Genomic DNA, 18692 nt, shown 5'->3' on the forward strand with positions numbered 1-18692 from the left:
GGAGATTTTGAGAATAAGGCTAGAATTTAGCATATCAGAAATTCAATCCATTTGAGATCTCTCAAAGAGGTTTGCCCTTGGGTCATTTAGCACAGACTTTCATAGTCACTGCAAACTGTTGTCATGGTAATCATGGAACCTTTCGTGATTTTTGTATATGAGTTAATGAAGATACTGGAAACAGCCCAAAGGAATTCATACTTGGGCGTGCATTTGTCTCCATATTAACCTAATCATTGTTTTGAACACACATCTGCCCCAGGGCTGGTCCTCTTGGCTCTTGGTCCTGACAGAAATAAATAAACAACTGATTCCTTTTTAGTATTTCTGCCTAGGAGGCTGTGGATGGTTGCCCTTTTGGTCTCATTTCAACAGGAAATCTCACATGGAAGGTTTAAAAGAGCAGAAGAAAAAAGGAGGCTGTGTGAAGCAAATCTTTCTTTTATTTCAAATGATTAATGTGGTTGATTTCAAGGTACCTAAATTTAATGCCTATAAGAAAGTTTCAGTTGTGGAGAGCACAGAATGTTGACTGCATCTAAAGCCTTTTTTATGGTTCTTTATAAACACACTTTAACTTAAGCTTCCATCAAGACTACAAATTTGGATACAGATATCCCAGTGTGTTTACAATATTTGAGTGTGAGTTTTCCATCTGTGTCTTCTTTTGTGAGTGATTTCCCAATATCAATTCTTCTCTTTTTCCATAGTAATAATAGCCCTTACTTTTAGCAAGGGACGTGGATGTTTAAAATCAAGACATGGCCGGTTGCGGTGGCTCACGCCTGTAATCCCAGCACTTTGTGAGGCCAAGGCAGGTGGATCATGAGGTCAGGAGATCGAGACCATCCTGGCCAACATGGTGAAACCCCATCTCTACTAAAATTACAAAAAATTAGCCGGGTGTGGTGGCGGGCACCTGTAGTCCCAGCTACTTGGGAGGCTGAAGCAGAAGAATCACTTGAACCCGGGAGGTGGAGGTCGCAGTTAGCCGAGATTGCACCACTGCACTCCAGCCTGGCGACAGAGTGAGACTCCGTCTCAAAAAAAAATAAATAAATAAAAATCAAGACATTTCCCACTCTGCCTTACTACTGGCCAATAATACTTTAAGAGAGGGGTTCTACTGAACTTTCTGGATGTAGCTTTAAAGGGAGCTATTGAGAGCTGTAGGAGGCAGCCAAATGCCTAGGCAGATAGGGGTGGGTCCCTGGTGAAACCCCACCTCCAAGCAGAAGACAGTTTAAATCCTGAAAGCCAAGCTACAAGTTAAATCCTCAGACTGGATTGAGAACCTGTCTTCCTGTTTGGTGCACTTTCCTCTGATGGATCCCCACCCTTCACCTATTTTACATATACCTACCCTTTTCCTAATTGGTTTTCTACACTGTCATGCCCACCTTTGAGTGGTGTCTTTGCTGTAACCTTTTTTGCATACTCGCAAGCCAATCAGCACGTACTCCCCATTCTGAGTCCGTAAAAGTCCTCAGACTCAGCCACATTAGGGACTTTCACGCCTTTGGGTAGGGGAACCACCCCTCATGTCCCCTCTCTGCTGAGAGCTGCTCCCTCACTCAATAAAATTCGTCTCAGCCCTCCTCACCCTTCAATGTCCAGCTTATCCTCATTCTTCTTGGGCATGGTACAAGAGCTCAGGAACTGCTGAACATGAGTATAAGCTATAACACAGGTGAGCTGGGGCATGCCAATGTGGCTGAGCAAGGCCCAGGTGAGGCATCACCGGCTGGGGTTCCCTGGCTTGCAAAATGACTGAGAAGAAAAATCCTGCATCCCTATTATGTGCCCTTCGTCATCCCTTCCTACTGACTGGAATGTGGACATGATGGATGGAGCTGGGGCAGCCATTTTGGGCAATGAATTGGGAGGCACATGGAAAATGGCAGAATTAGAAGACAGAAGTCTGGGTCCCTGGAGATTGTGGAACTTCCATAAAAGCCAAGACCAGGAGAGAGAAAGAAACTGCAGTCTTAAGTAAGCATCTATTATTCCAGATTTTCTTTTTTTTTCCCTGTTTTTTTTTTTTTTTTCACACAGTCTCACTCTGTGGCCCAGGCTGGAGTTCAGTGGTATGATCTGGGCTCACTGCAATCTGCATCTCCCAGGTTCAAGTGATTCTCGTGCCTCAGCCTCCCTAATGGCTGGGATTACAGGCATGTGCCATCAGGCCTGGCTAATTTTTGAATTTTTAATCGAGACACCATGTTGGCCAGGCTGGTCTCGAACTCCTGACTTCAAGTGATCCGCCCGCCTCAGCCTCTCAAAGTGCTGGGATTACAGGCATGAGCCACCGTCCCTGGCCTTATTCCAGATTTTCTGTCATCTAATCTTAACTGATACACCACTCAAAAGTGAAATTTATTTTTTCTCCTTCCACTGATTGGGTGTGAAATTGCATGGGCTTTTTTGCGAGATTTGCCTTCTGCTCCCAGGGTCTGTTGGAAGGTGGGCAGTTTTGCTAGACCTTTGCATTAGCCAAAATAAGTTTTCTGGTATGGGGAATTGAGACAACATTTCAATGTCAGGGCTAAGCTTTTTCCGCTTAGCCATAGAGACATACTGTTGCCTGGTCTTTGGATGTGCATTTTGAGTTTTCCTAGTGCAGGGGAACTACATATCTTTTACCCTAAAGTCAGGGCTCCTATCTCAAAGACTTTTTGGAATGTGGTAGGGGATAAGACTTATCACTAATTAATCTGAGTGGAAATTAATTGACATAGAGACAAAAACCAAACCAAAACAAAAATTATCTAAAACAAGTATAATAACCCTCCATGTGGGAGAAACAAGCATTATGCCAGCAAGGAATTGTGATTTTACTTACTGAACTTGGGCCTTTTAATCTTCTTTGCCGTTTCTTTGTTTGAATGTACTCCAGTCACCAGCAAAACTACATAAAGAAAATTTTTAAAAATTTAATCAATATTATTTTACTTAAATTCTTTCTCTTTTGACTCATACTTGCTTCGATCATCCACAAAATATTCTCCATGGCAGAACTAATTTTCCCTCTTACAGTCATGCATCACTTAATGATGGGGCTACTCTCTGAAAAATGTGTCAACAGGTGATTTCATCATTGTGCCGATATTGTAGAGTGTACTTGCACAAACCTAGATGGTCTACTACAAACCTAGGCTGTATGATATGGTGTATTGCCTCTTAGGTCAAAAACCTGTACAGCATGTTACTGTACTGAATACTGTAAACAATTGTTAACAACTGATAAATATTTATGTATCGAAATATATCTAAACATAAAAAAGGTATAGTAAAAATACAGTATAAAAGATAAAAAGTGGTACACCTTTAGAGGACACTTAGCATGAACGGAGCTTGCAGGACTGGAAGTTGCTCTAGGTGAGTCAGTGAGTGAGGGGTGAGTGAGTGTGAAGGCCTAGGATATTACTGTACAAAGCCGTAGATTTTATAACCACTGTATATGTCATCTACACTAAATTTATAAAAAATATTTTTTCTTTAATTTAATATTAATCTTAGCTTACTGTATCTTTTTCACCTTATAAACTTTTAAATTTTTTAACTGTTTGACTCTTTTGTAATAACGCTTAGCTTAAAACACACACATTTTACAGCTGTACAAAAATATTGTCTTTCCTTATATCCTTATTCCATAAGCTTTTTTCTATTTTTGAGATTTTTAAATTTTTTACTTTTAAAATCTTTTGGTTAAATGTTATAACTTTTCTTTAAGTAAGTAAAAGGAGTATACTCTAAAATAATGATAAAAATGTAGGATAGAAAATACAGGCTGGACGTGGTGGCTCACGCCTGTAATCCCAGCACTTTGGGAGGCAGGGGTGGGTGGATCGCCTGAGGTCAGGAGTTTGAGACGAGTGTGGCCAACATGGTGAAACCCTGTCTGTACTAAAAATAAAAAAATATTAGCTGGGAGTGGCGGCACACGCCTGTAATTCCAGCTACTTGGGAGGCTGAGGCAGGAGAATCGCTTGAACCCAGGAGGCAGAAATTGCAGTGAGCCGAGATCACGCCACTGCACCCCAGCCTGGGCGACAGAGTGAGACTTCATCTCAAAAAAAAGAAAACACACACGCCAGCAACATAGCTGTTACTTGTTATCAAGTAATCATTATCAAGTATTATGTACTGTACATGACGGTATGTGCTATACATTTATTTGGCAGCTGGTGGCTCGGTAGGCTTGTTTACACAACATCACCACACACATGTGAGTAATGTGTTATACTACATCAGTGGCTACAATGTCACTAGGCAATAGGAATTTTTCATCTCCATTACAATCTTACAGGCGGCTGTTGACTGAGACATTGTTATGAAGTGGATGACTGTATTAAGATTGGAGAAATGAGATGTCTAGTTTGTATACTTTTCTCAGTCCCTGCTGAAAGGTCCCTTGAAAGGCACCTCTTGGATACTTGTCCTTTTTTTTGCTGTGTTTAAATTTGACCACACCAACCTGACAAATCTCCATTTTCCAGAGGAAGGAATGTGGGTCTGGAGAAGTCCACTAATTTGTCTCATCCCATGAATTAATGATGGAGGTGGGATGAGCACCCTGGCCCTTCCTGTACTCTGTCTTCCCTTCCACAGCAGGTTTCCAGATGGCCAATTTCCAAATAGCCAGAGAACTGCATGTGCATGTGTGTGCATCTATGTGTGTGCACGCTATATTTGTGTGCACCTATTGTGTGCACCCATGTGTGTGTGCATATGAGTGTGCCTGAGGGAAGGCTGAATGCAGGGAACATAAAAGCCTCAGAAGAGAGGCTGTCTGGGAAAGAAAGGCACGGAGAAAGGGGCTAGGGAGAAGAAGGAGACTCATCACAATGTCTGAGAAGTGACCTGAGTATTCCCTCCTAGTTCCCTGGCAGCCCTGGTTCTGTGTCCCATCGAGGCAACTGCAGATAGTTGAACTTCCTCCTTAGAAACAGGAGCAGAACCTCCAATAGCATTTGGACACCACTCTCCTTCAAGTATATCAATAGGTGAAGAAGGGAGAATTCTGTATCCTTTCTAATTTAAAGTCTGGTTCCTTTTCAAGCACATAAAATGAAATAGAGCTTTCTCAGACCTCGTGATGAGTCTCTCCTTCTTCTCCCCACCCCCTTTCTCCTTGCCTTTCTTTCCCAGACAGCCTCTCTTCTGAGGTTTTTTTTTGTTTTGTTTTTTGTTTTTTGTTTTTTTTTTTGAGACAGAGTCCCACTCTGTTGCCCATGCTGGAGTGCAGTAGTGTGATTTCGGCCCACTGCAAACTCCGCCTCCCGGGTTCAAGTGATTCTCCTACCTCAGCCTTCTGAGTAGCTGGGATTACAGGCGCCCGTCACCACACCTGGCTAATTTTTGTATTTTTAGTAGAGATGGGGTTTTCGCCATGTTGGCCAGGCTAGTCTCGAACTCCTGACCTCAGGTGATCCACCTGCCTCGGCATGGGCCACCACACCCGGCCTGAGGCTTTTTATATATTCTCTCCATTCATTAAAAAGTGAATGTTGGCTGTTTTTATTATTGAAAAAAATCATGTTCTTTGTAGAAAAACGTAAACAACACAAATGTGGATGAATACAAAAGTATAATATTTTCCAGTCTTTTTCTATATGTATACAGGTATTCATATGAATACCTTTAAACAAACATTTGATCCCTCATGTTTTTTACAATGTTTAATAACTTATTTCTACTTAATGATCTATATCGACATTTTTTCATGTCATTAAATGTTCTTTCTACAGTAATTTTAATTGCCTTCAAAGTATTGCACTATATGGATGTATCATAACTTAACCAAACTTTAATATAAATAGTGTAATCTTTGCATCGATCCATTATTTCCTTAAAATAAATTTCCAAATAGAATTTCTTGTCTGAAATGTATGCTCACTTAAAATTTTGATACATATTGTGAAAATTTCTGATAGCATTTTTTTTTTTTTTTTTTTGAGACAGAGTCTCGCTCTGTCACCCAGGCTGGATTGTAGTAGTGCAATCTCGACTCACTGCAACCTCCACCTCCTGTTCAAGCGATTCTCCTGACCCAGCTTCCTGAATAGCTGGGATTATAGGTGGACACCAACACGCCTGGCTAATTTTTGTATATTACCAGAGACGGGGTTTCACCATGTTGGCCAGGCTGGTCTTGAACTCCTGACCTCAGGCGATCCTCCTGCCTCGGCCTCTCAAAGTGCTGGGATTACAGGCGTGAGCCACTGTGCCCGGCGGGTGTGTTTGTTTTTAACTGAACACAGATCATCAATTTAGGTATAAATGGACTTAGGAGTTCTTGGATTGGCAATTATTTTTGAAGAAAAACGTGGCAATGCCACCAAGTGTTTAAAAAAACTTTTTATTTATCTTATGATTATTCAGCTACTATGGTCTCAGTGTTTGTTTACCCACCCCCCCACCCCCCAACTAGAGTTCCTACATTGACATCCTAACCCCCAGTGTGATGATATTAGAAGGTGGAGCCTTTGGGAGGTCACAGGTCTTGACAGTGAGCCCTCATGATGGGATAAGTGCCCTTATAAAAGGGGCCCCAGAGAGCTAGTTTGCCTCTTCTGTCATGTGAGGACACAGCAAAAAGATGCCTCTCTAGGAACCAGGAAGCTGACCCTGACCAGACTCTGAATCCATCAGCACCCTGATCTTGGACTCCCCAGCCTCCACAACGGTTAGAAATAAACTTCTGTTTTTCTAAGCCACTCAGTCTATAGCAGTTTTGTATAGCAGACTGCATGAACTAAGACACTAGCTAACCTGTGCCAATGATGTGGCCATTGAATTATCTCCAATTTTGACTGTTAGCACTAGTTGAGGCCTGAGTAATTGACGTACCGTATCCTAGGAGAACAGAAACATGAAAGAGAACTGAGTGAGAACCAGAAGTCTAGCCAGGCAGAATGAAGGCAGACTTTTTTAGGTGTATTTACTTCTGGGGTTTGAGTGGGTGTGAGTGTCCCGGAGGTCTAATTTTTATAGTAGCCTCTTGTCAATTAACTGTGCAAAGACCATGTTTTCACTTAATGCTCAAAAATAAATATCTATAATCCTATAATATTTTTAAAACAAGCACTAAATACATACATAGAAAGAAAATGAGCAAGGAGAGGGAGTAAGTGAAATAATAAATTTGGGTATCAATTTTTGTGGAAAACCAAAAACTGTTCTTGGCCTCTGTGCCTGAGGCAAGTGGCTTATAAGTCCTGGTATCATTAGGACTATAAATATTTTAGTAAGAACACCCCATCGTTTGCTTTTGGTTGCCCAAGACCTTTTAAGCTGAAAACATGCATAGCTGGGTTCAGTTGAACAGCAGTAATTAATAAAGTCATTATCTTCGATGGCACAAATAGGCCCTCCCCTCAGCTTCTGTGCTTATAATTAAAGCTCCTCAGAAACCATTCCTCCAGGGGACGGCTGGTCTGCAAATGTGCTTGTGCCCTGGAGAAAGTCTTCACTCCTCCCCAGCAATCCCCTCTTGCTACATTGGAAATGGTAAATTGCATGTTGAAGTTGGGGAAGAGAAAAATCAGTCTTGTGTTCGTTTTCCTAGGACGCCTAGCAGAGCACCAGAATGGATGGCTGATGCCCACTTCAAAGTGCAAAGCCGCAGACAGGTCTGAGAGCCAGTCCCTGGGTGAGAGTAGTTGGCAATGGAGGCCATGCATGTCAAGAAAACTTGAAGAGAGTTAAGTCTGGAACCCCAAATTCCAAGGCAATCATGCAGCAATGCTTCTCAGCAATGCTTCTCAGTCCTTAAAAATCCAGTGTTCTCTGGCCAACATGGTGAAACCCCGTCTCTACTAAAAATACAAAAATTAGCCAGGCGTGGTGGCTGGCGCCTGTAATCCCAGCTACTCGGGAGGCTGAGGTAGGAGAATCACTTGAAACCAGAAGGTGGAGGTTGCAATGAGCCGAGATCGCACCACTGCACTCCAGCCTGGGCAACAAGAGTGAAATTCTGTGGGAAAAAAAAAAAAATTCCTGTGTTTCAGTTTTGAATAACATAAATAATCCCTCCCCTCCCCTCCCCTCTCTTTTCTTTTCTTTTCTTTCTTTTCTTTTCTTATCTTGCCCAGGCTAGAATGCAGTGGTATGATCACAGCGTACTGCTACCTTGAACTCCTGGGCTCAAGGGATCCTCCTGCCTCAACCTCCCAGATAGTTGGGCTTACAGACGTGTGCCACCGTGCCTGGCTACTTTTTTATTTTTTATAGAGACAGAGCCTCACTATGTTACCCAGGCTGTCTTTTCTTTCTTTAGTAGTGCCTGAAATGTTGAAGCATATTAAATACTAAAATTTCTCTTTCAGAAAAAAATTTCTCCCACTTCACTTTCTCCCTCTCTGATGTGACAAAAAGGACAGTTAAAATATTGATTTTTAAAATTTATTGTTTAATGCATAGAGAAAATATAAATGAATAAGCTTGAAACTATGTTTAATCTTTTTAATGTTAAAAATGCAAGCTAAAGCAAAATGAGGGGGTGTTTTCCTGTATCATGCTAGTAAATATGGAACATAAAATTATATTTAATCCTGGCAGGGATTTGAGATTAGGGCTTCCCTGAACACTGTTGGTGAAGTATAAGCAGGCAGGGCCATTCCGGAAAGCAATTTCAAGAGCCTTAAAAACTTTTATATTGTTTGACCTAGAAAACAAACTCCTAGGAATATATCCCAAGTTATAATCAGAAGTATAGACAAAGATTTATGTAAAAAAATGCTCATTAGAGCATTATTTCTAATGGATCTGGAAATAATAAAATGTTGAAAACACGCCAACAATAGGAAATCCTAGGCATTTATTACAAATGGTGTGTAGTAGAATATTAAATTACCTGTGAAGTGTTCAGCTCTAACCTTAAGAATGACTCTGACAAGGTTAAAATATATGCAGATAAATAACTGGAACAAATATACTAACATGTTAATAATGGAGGAATTATTATTTCCATTTTATGTTTTCTGTATTTTCCCCTTTTACATTTGTATTTAATATAAAATATATATTTTATATAGACATAATTTATATAATTAGAATCTTATATAAATGATAAATTGATATAATTACAAAAAACAATTATTTTTTAATCTGGTCATACTGAAATCATATAGATTTATAATAATGAAAATTGCTTTCTAAAATTATTGGCATGATTAATCTGTGCTCATGTTTTCCAGTTTTCCTGTCAGTAATGAATTGTAATCAGAATCCACATTATGTTCAAGAAAAGACATGAAATACCAGAACATCTAATCAATAATCAAATCAGTAGGTACTTACTGAATATTTGTGTACCTAAAACTTTTATAAACATGCCTCATTCTAGCCCATAAACTTCCTGTTAGATCTTTTTGGAGACCCTCTGTTTGCTAACATAGATAGTATCCACAATGCCTTCTTGAAAACCAATTTATAAAGCAGATCCTTTAAACATAGTTCAGGTTTCCCTGATGCTTTAATATAGGATTATATACTCAATGAAACATTTAGCATCAAATAAATCAGAACTTCATAGCAAAGCCATGACAGCTTATTCTCTACAATCACATAAATCATAAAATTATGCTTCAAATCATAGGATATTTAAAGCTAGGAGGAGCTTTGGAGGTCATCCTTTATTTTATAGAAAGGAAACCAGAGCCAGTTTTAACCCCTTGGCTAATGCTGCAGTCGTTTGGGGGAAGAAGTTGGAACCAGAATGCGAGTTTGCTGGCTACAGTGTCAGCCTCTTTACTCCACTTGCTCCCTGTCAGTACACACGTGGATGATAAACAATACTCCAATGACAAAGAGCAGTATAAAACTCTGCTCTATCATGCATTGAAACATATCTAAAGCAAGCATGCTACCTCTTAAATATATTAATTAAACACATTAAACACTTAATTGACATTAATTTAGAGAGCTTTTGAGGGATCCTTGGATGGCTCGAATACCTTAAAAATCCAGCGTCCTTAAGGACAATTATTTGTTTAGAAATATTTATTGAGTGCCTATGATATGTGGTGAGCACTAGAGATACAACACTGAGCACGACACAGCTCCCACCCTTAGTGAGTTAACAGATTTTGGAGACCCAGAAAAATGACAAGGTCAATATCTTGCAGCTATGGTGAGAATAAACACAGGACACCAAGGAAGTGCTTAGGAAGATGGCCCAACCTAAAGGGGGTGGAGGGAAGCTTCCTGGAGGATAGCATGGTTGGTGGGAGGAAGTGAGAGGAAGAGCATTCCAGGAAGGGGAACGGCATGTTCAAAGGCTTGTAGGTGAGAAATGATGCATTCCCCAGGGAAATCAGAAGTTCAGTGCCAGAGTGGGGGCTACGGTGAGTGACAAGAGCAGGGGAGGAGAGCAAGAGCCATATCAGGAAGGCTCCACAAGCAAGGCACTCGAAGAAACTTGCGCTGCATCCTAAAGGCAAAGGGAAAACACTGAGTTTGCATGGAGAGCAAGAGTGGAAGTCAGATGTGGGCTTTAAGAGATTAATAGGGGTATGGTAGAAAATGAGGTAAAGGCGTAAGGATTTGGGGCAGGGAAGCCATCACAGCACCCAGAGGAGGGGTAGGGGGACTTAAGCAAATGGCCCTGAGGTGGAGACATGTGAGCAGAGGAGAGAGATGGCAGGGAGGCAGACACATGAGGACCTGGAGAGGGGACTATGTGAACACAAGCCTCCTTGTTTTTCATTAATAGAGTGATTTATTATTCCCCCCAGCTTCATTAAGGTATAATTGACAAAAATCGTCTATATTTATGATGTTTTGATATATGTGTACGTTGTGAAATGATTAAATCAAGCTAATTAACATAGCCATCACCTCACATACTTAACAATTTTTATGTGTGTGGTGAGTACATTTTAACTCTACTCTCTTAGCAAATTTCAAGTAAACAATGCGGTTTTATAAGCTGTAGTCACTGTGCTGTACATTAGATCACCAGAACATATTCATCTTATAACTGAAAGTTTGTACCTTTTTTTTTTTTGAGATGGAGTCTCGCTGTTGTTGCCCGGGCTGGAGTGTAAAGGTGCAATGTCAGGTCACTGCAAGCTCTGCCTCCTGGGTTCCAGCAATTCTCTTGCCTCAGCCTCCCAAGTAGCTTAGATTACATGTGCCCGCTACCATACCTGGCTAATTTTTATATTTTTAGTAGAGATGGGGATTTTGCCATGTTGGCCAGGCTGATCTCGAACTCCTGACCTCAGGTGATCCACCCACCTTGGCCTCCCAAAGTGCTGGGATTACAGGCATGAGCCACCACTTCTGGCCTGAAAGTCTGTACTCTTTGACCAGCATCTCCCTATTTCCCTGGCTCCCCAGCCCCTGGAAACCATTGTTCTACTTTCTGCTTCCATCAGTTTGGCTTTTGTAGATTCGATACAGTATGTAAATGAAATCATACAGTATTTGTCTTTCTGTGCCTGGTTTATTTCACTTAGTATAACATCCTTTGGTACACTTACATTGTAAATGACAGGATTTCTTTTTTTTAAGGCAGAATAATATTCCATTGTATATGTACAGTGTGAGCTAAGGGCCCAATTACATTCTTCTGCGTGTGGATATATTATTTTCCCAATAACACTTATTGAAGAGATTGTTCTTTCCCCATTGTGTGTTCTTGTCACCTTTGTTAAAAATCAGTTAACTATAAATGTGTGGGTTTCTTTCTGGGCTCTTTATTTTGTTTCATGGGTTTATATGTCTGGTTTTATGCCAGTACCATGCTGTTTTGATTACTATAGCTTTGTAGTGTATTCGGATGTTGGGTATTTGATGCCTCCACCTTTGTTCTTTTTGCTCAGGATTGCTTTGGCCTTTTGGAATCTTTTCTGTTTCCATATGAATTTAGAATTTTTTTTCCAAATTTCTGTGAAAAATGCCTTCGGAATTTCAATAGGGATTCTACTGAGGATTGCATTGAAGAATCTGTAGCTTGCTTTGGATAGTATAGGCATTTTAACAATATTAATTCTTCCAATCCATGAACATGGAATATCTTTCCATTTATGTACGTCTTCTTTAATTTTCTGCATCTTTTTGTGTGTGTGTGTGAGTCAGGGCCTCACTCTGTCACCCACGCTGGAGTGCAGTGGCATGATCATGGCTCACTATAGCCTCAATCTCCCTGAGCTCAGGTGATCTTCCCACCTCAGACTCCCCAGTAGCTAGGACTACAGTCACATGCCACCACACCTGGATAATTTTTAAAATTTATTGGTAGATACAGGGTTTCTCCATGCTTTGCAAGCTGGTCTCAAACTCCTGGGCTCAAGTGATCTGCCCACTTCAGCCACGCAAGGTGCTGGGATTACAGGTGTGAGCCACTGTGCCTGGCCTCATCAATGTTTTATAATTTTCAATGCACAGATCTTTCACTTCTATGGTTAAATTTATTCCTAAGTAGTTTTTTTTGATACTATCATAAGTGAGATTGTTTCTTTTTCAGATAGTTCATTGTTAGTGTATAAAAGTGCTACAGATTTTTGTATGTTGATTTTGTATTCTATAACTTTACTGAATTCATTTATTAGTTCTAACAGGTTTTTGGTGGAGTCTTTAGGGCTTTCTGTATATAATATGTTATCTGCAGAGGAAATTTTCTTTTTCACTTTGAATGTCTTTATTTCCTTTCCTTGTCTAATTGCTCTGGGTAGGACTTCCAGTACGATGCTGAACAGAAGTAGCAAGAGTAGGCATCCTTGTCTCATTTCTGATCTTAGAGGAAAAGCTTTTAGGTTTTCACCATTGATTATGATATTAGCTGTGGCCCTGTCATACCTGGCCTTTATTGTGTTGAGGTATAGGAGTCTCCTTTTTCTACTTTGATTTCTTGCTATCTGAATAAGCAAGCCAGAAGGGCAAGGGCAGGCTGAGAAAGGCAGGGGACAAAAGACAGCCAGATCTTCCTTTCTTGGTTCTGTGATGCTGGGAACATGCAGAAGGTGAAATGGCCTCAGTTTGTTTGTTTGTTTTATTTGTTCGACTAAACCCTATTCCTAACCTCTTGTCCCACCCTCAACCCATTCTTAAGTTAGAAACCTACTAACTTGTATGTTAGAATGAAAAGAGAGGTAGCCTCCCAAAGGGGCAAGGTAGAAATGAAGGACCTTGTGCTTTCAAGTTGTAGTTCCCCAGTGTGCTAGCCCATTTTTTTGTTTGCTAAAGCAAGCCAGGCATATACAGCCATTGTAGAGGCAGTGTTGGGATGGTTGACCCCTGGAACTTGCCCAGTCTCTGAGGATAATAGCAGTGGTTGGGGGAGGGCTCCTGGTCCAGGTACCTAGAAGTTCCTCAGGGCTTCTCATGGCCATCTGACAGGAGCCAGGGAATAGTGCCGCTGGCTCCTGAGAGTGCCTGCTATCCTTGAGGACCTATCCAAAGTGAAGAGAGGGCATTGTTTGTGGCCTTTTCTTTGGCTCCAGGAGAAAGTAGCTTACCTGAGAGACAAGTAGCTTGGACAGAGCTGCCCTAGGTCTCTGGCAGCCATGTTACATAGGGTTGGGTGATTAATAGCTCAAACATATAATTTGCAGGAAGCTCTGAGAAGATGAGTGACTTGACAAAATTGGCAAGTTGATGGTGGAGTCAGGACTAGAACCCATATCCTCCTTTTGACTCCTGGTCCAATACTCCTTCCACCATGCCTGGAGCCCCCTTGCCTTCCCAGCTGTATTACCTTCTTTTCTTCCAGTCCCCAGTTCTGCCAGGTACACACCCTCTGAACAGACCTTAAGCACTCTCATTATATTATGAGTTGAATTATGTGCCCTCAAATTTATATGTTGAAGACCTAAGCCCCCATATCTTAGAATGTGACCTTATTTGGAAATGGGCTCATTGCAGATATAATGTTAAGTTAGGATGAGGTCATACTGGAGTAGGGTGTGCCTCTAATCCAATATGACTGATGTCATTATAAAAAGGGAAAATGTGCAGACAGACACAGCTACAGGGAGAATACCATGTGAAGATGAAGGCAGCGATCAGGGTGATACATGTACAGGCCAAAGAAACCCAAAGATTGCCAGCAAACAGCCAGAAGCTAGGGGAGAGACATGGAACAGATTCCTCCCTTGCAGCCCTCTGAAAGAACCAACCCTCTTGACACTGATTTTGGACTTCTAGTCTCCAGACGGTGGAGGGAATGGGTTTTCGTTGTCCTAATCCACCCAGATTGTGGTGTTTTGTTACAGCAGCCCTGGCAAACTAACAGGCTGTCTGAAAGGCTTCTGTGCTCCTTCCTGGCAGTAGTTTCACAATGCTCCACAGGGTTACTCTACCTGATAAGGCACAGTGGGGCCATGCTTAATGGAAGATTACTCTTGGGCTTGGCCCTGAACCCCTCAGCACTTCAGCTGAGCACTTCTAGTTGACCTACTGCTCTTCAAGGGCCTATCCAAGATTGTGCACTCTGGTGATAATGGATTCTTTTTAAAAAAATCATCTCTGGGCCGGGTGCGGTGGCTCATGCCTGTAATCCCAGCACTTTGGGAGACTGAGGCGGGAGGATCACAAGGTCAGGAGATCGAGACCATCCTGGCTAACACGGTGAAACCCTGTCTCACACGGTGAAACCCCATCTCTACTAAACACAAACACACACACACACACACACACACACACATATTAGCCGGGTGTGATGGTGGGAGCCTGTAGTCCCAGGCTGAGGCAGGAGAATGGGGTGAACCCGGGAGACAGAGCTTGCAGTGAGCCGAGATTGTGCCACTGCACTCCAGCCTGGGCGACAGAGTGAGACTCCGTCTCAAAAAAAAAAAAAAAAAAAAAAAAATCATCTCTGGCCGGGCGTGGTGGCTCACGCCTGTAATCCCAGCACTTTGGGAGGCTGAGGTGGGCGGATCACGAGGTCAGGAGTTCAAGACCAGCCTGGCCAGCATGGTGAAACCCCGTCTCTACTAAAAATGCAAAAATTAACCAGGCATGGTGGCGTGCACTTGTAATCCCAGCTACTTGGGAGGCTGAGGTGGGAGAATCGCTTGACCCTGGGAGGCAGAGGTTGCAGTGAGCCAAGATCACTCCACTGCCTTCCAGCCTGAGTAAGAGAGTGAGACTCTATCTCAAAAAAAAAAAAAAAAAAAAAAAAAAAAAGAATCATCTCTAAAAGCGTGAGTTGCTAATGCTATAGGTAGAGCCATGTCAGCGGCAAGAATTTTTGTTCATTTGTTTGCAAAGTTAAGAAATAAGAAGATCCTTAGATTTACAATCTGCAAATATGCTGTATCTGAAATACTTGCTGATTGCTGAGGAATACACAAGCTAGGTGTGTGTATGTGTGTGTGCAATAGGTAATATACCAAGACATATATGTAATATATATACAGTATTTGATTTACATAAAAACACATACACATGCATCCTGAATTTGATCTTTGCTTAACATTCTTACTTAAAACATCTCTTCAAAATGTTTCTTATAAAATGATACACTGTATTGCTTATATGCTCTGTCTTGGTTTAAAACTTTTCTTGGCTAGATTCTTTGGATCTTAGGAAAATTTTAAAAGGGTATCCAGATACACATATAAAAGTACTTACCAAGGAACATTTCAATAACAGATGCCTTCATAGTGAGAACAACAGTCCTCATAAATATCAGAATGACACCCTGGAGAGAAAGAAACAATAACATCATCATATTTCAGCCAGGGGTTCTGATTTGGATGCACAGAGTGTGTGGGGATGGACTGCATCATTTTGCATTGCCCTCTGGAGTCTTACGATTCCAGGCTATAGATTTCCATAAGCAGCACATAGAGATGTCAGTGGCTGGCCTTGCTGGTACCCAGAGATGCTATTCTCAGTTAGAAAGCCCATTCTGGCCACCAGCCTCCAATTCTTCAAATATCTGATGTTTATTTAGAACTGAAGAGGAAATAACTCTACAATTTTGAGAATATGTCCAAGTAGTCTTCTAATTAGGATGAAAGCCACATTTATGGCATTCAGAAAACATATTTAGATTACAATGATTAATACTTCACTATTCATTCGATAAATATTTATTAAACTCCTATTATATGGCTAAGTTTTGTTAGAAAGTGCTAAAAATTGAATTAAAAAACAATTCTCACCCTTGAAAGACTTACAGTTTAATATAGGTGGAAAAACATAAGTGGACACAAATAACCATGTTAAATTGCATAAGAGAATGTTAAGGCCTCATAAGAGAGTATAAGGGGAAGTTTGTAGAGCAGTGGTTCTCAAACTTTGCTGCATATTATTTAATAGTATCACCTGGGAGTTTAAAAAAATTCTGATGCCCAAGCTGTACCCCAGACCAATTGAATAAGTCTCTCTTGGGTTGGGGTCTAGTTAATTAAGTTTTTAACAACTTCTCGAGTAAATCCAACGTACATCCAAGTTTGAGAACCAGTGGTTTTGAGTCGGGCTTCTTAAATCTTTTTTTTTTTTTTTTAGACATAGTCTCTCTCTGTCACCCAGCCTGGAGTACAGTGGTGTGATCTCGGCTCACTACAACCTCTGCCTCACAAGTTTAAGCAATTCTGTGCCTCAGCCTCCCAAGTAGCTGGGATTACAGGCATGTGCCACCATGCCTGGCTGAGTTTTGTATTTTTAGTAGAGACTGGGTTTCACCATCTTGGCCATGTGGTCTTGAAGTCCTGACCTTGTGATCCACCTGCCTCCGCCTCCCAAAGTGCTGGAATTACAGGCGTGAGCCCCCGAGCCCAGCTGGCTTCTTAAATCTTAATGTGTATACTCATCACCTGGGGCTCTTGTCGAAGTGCAGGTTCTAATCCAGTAGGTGTGCGGTAGTGCTAGAGATTCCCCAAGGGCCAGAAATTTTAGAAGGAGAGAGACTATGGCAGCCATGGGAATAAGAGAAAGCCTCATAGAGATGGTAGCAACTGGGTCAACTTTGAAGAATGAACAGACTTTGAACATGCAGAAATAGGAGAGAAGTGGCTCCAAGTGGGGGAACAATGCCAACAGAGACCCAGATGCTGGAGAGTGCAATAGATATGAAAATGCTGATGATCTATAAGGGAGTTTCTCATCTTTCTCTTAAGGCTATGACGACACTGTCAAAGGTTTGCTGATACTACTATTAATTGAGTATATTTTGTATTGTTTTGAATCCACACAATACGTCACCATGGTAGGTTTTATGATCCTCATTGAACAGATGAGGAAACTAAGACTTAGAGAAGTTAAATGTCATAACCGTGGTCCAAGGTGGTGAATAGGATTAGAATGGAGGTAAAAGTGGGTGGAGGAATCTGCCCTGGGCACAGGCAATAAGGGAGAAGTTTGTGGAGAATGAAAAGACTTAAAGTTGGTCTGCTTTTTATTATCCTTATGAGCTAGCAATTTTAAACAATGTCAATGGCAGTAAAACACTCCTCCCCTCTGGACAGATGGCTTCCACTATATCCCCCCTCCCTCTAGTGCCATGGTTGTGCAGCCCAAAGCTGGCATTCATAACTCTACCCTCTGCTGTGTTCAGTGGTGTACTGGTTAAAAAAAAACAAGAGATAAAAGCCCTGATCTGCAGAGCTTGTCGATTTCTGTGGTAGCAAATCCTCCTACCACGGCTGATTTTGAAGCCACCAAAGTGACATCACTGAATGGAGATCTAGAAAGAGATAATCACAATCTAGTACTAGCTAGGCCCAGTATAAGCTTCTATCCAATATTTGATACACTGCTATGCATATTTATTAATAAAAAGCAATTATTAGATTATGGGTTGAGATAATATACAAGTACTCAATGCAATTAACTTAAAGTTGTTTAGTATATGAAAGCTTTATTACAAGCAATTAAATTAAGCAGCAAGAGTAACCCCAAACAGAACTGATCACTTTGTTATTTTCCAACAACAATTGCAATGTGTTAAATTTCCCAATTAAGGTAGCTGGCCACTGGTTACGTCTTTAGCTTCAAAATAAAAACAAAATCACATTACAATCTGTTTGGCAACTTGGTGTTTAAGTAGCCAGATTATATTTTGGAAATAGTGTGATAACAGGTACTTTTTTTGTTTTTTATTAACTTGAGAAACTCCAGAACAATTTATGTATCTTCAAGCCTGAGTGTTTAACTTTCCTATTGGATAAATGCAGTATGCCAAGTTGTCCTATTGGACCCACCTATGCAGCCCCATTAATTGGCTGTTACCACTCAACATTGCAGATTTCATCTGAGTTATCCTTGACTTCTCTTTCTCTTTCTCTTACACCCCACATGCTCTCCACCAGCCAATCCTGTTGGCGCTATATTCAAAGTCTATCCAGAAACTGGCCATTTCTCAGCATCTCAGCATTACCAATGCCATCTGTGGTAGGTTCTGGCCTGTGCCACCTAGATTATTGCAATTAACCTCATAACTAGGCAGTTCCCTTCTTCCTTTGTCCTCTGCAGTCCACAGAGCAGCCAGCATGATCCTATTCAAAGTAAATTGGTTCATGGCATTTCTCGGCTGACACTCCACAGTGGCTTCCCATCTTACTCAGAAGAAAAGCCAAAGTCTTTACAAGTGGCTCAAGACCCTGCTTGATTTGGCCTCCGTCGACCCTTCTGTTCTCATTTCTCACGATTCTCCTGCTCAGTTAGTAATCTTCAGCCACACCAGCCTCTTGGCTGTTTCTGGAACACCTCTTACCTCAGGGTCTCTGCACTTGTTG

At 41.3% G+C, this 18692-nt stretch overlaps 1 protein-coding gene across 8 annotated transcripts in view; it reads right to left on the minus strand.

The window, feature by feature from the left end:
- Nucleotides 1-18692, minus strand: part of VIT (vitrin) — a 114779-nt gene that overhangs the window by 82018 nt on the left and 14069 nt on the right. For all 8 annotated transcript variants that reach the window (XM_063594635.1, XM_063594634.1, XM_063594633.1 and 5 more), the window contains exons 2-3: nucleotides 15583-15652; nucleotides 2843-2908 (exon numbers count right to left, since the gene is read on the minus strand). In XM_063594635.1, the coding sequence (XP_063450705.1) occupies nucleotides 2843-2908; nucleotides 15583-15634 (118 nt within the window). In that variant the 5' untranslated portion in view covers nucleotides 15635-15652. The remainder of the gene's footprint in view (nucleotides 1-2842; nucleotides 2909-15582; nucleotides 15653-18692) is intronic.

The sequence above is a fragment of the Pan paniscus genome, chromosome 12, assembly GCF_029289425.2.
Source record: "Pan paniscus chromosome 12, NHGRI_mPanPan1-v2.0_pri, whole genome shotgun sequence".
Classification (NCBI taxonomy): Eukaryota; Metazoa; Chordata; class Mammalia; order Primates; family Hominidae; genus Pan; species Pan paniscus.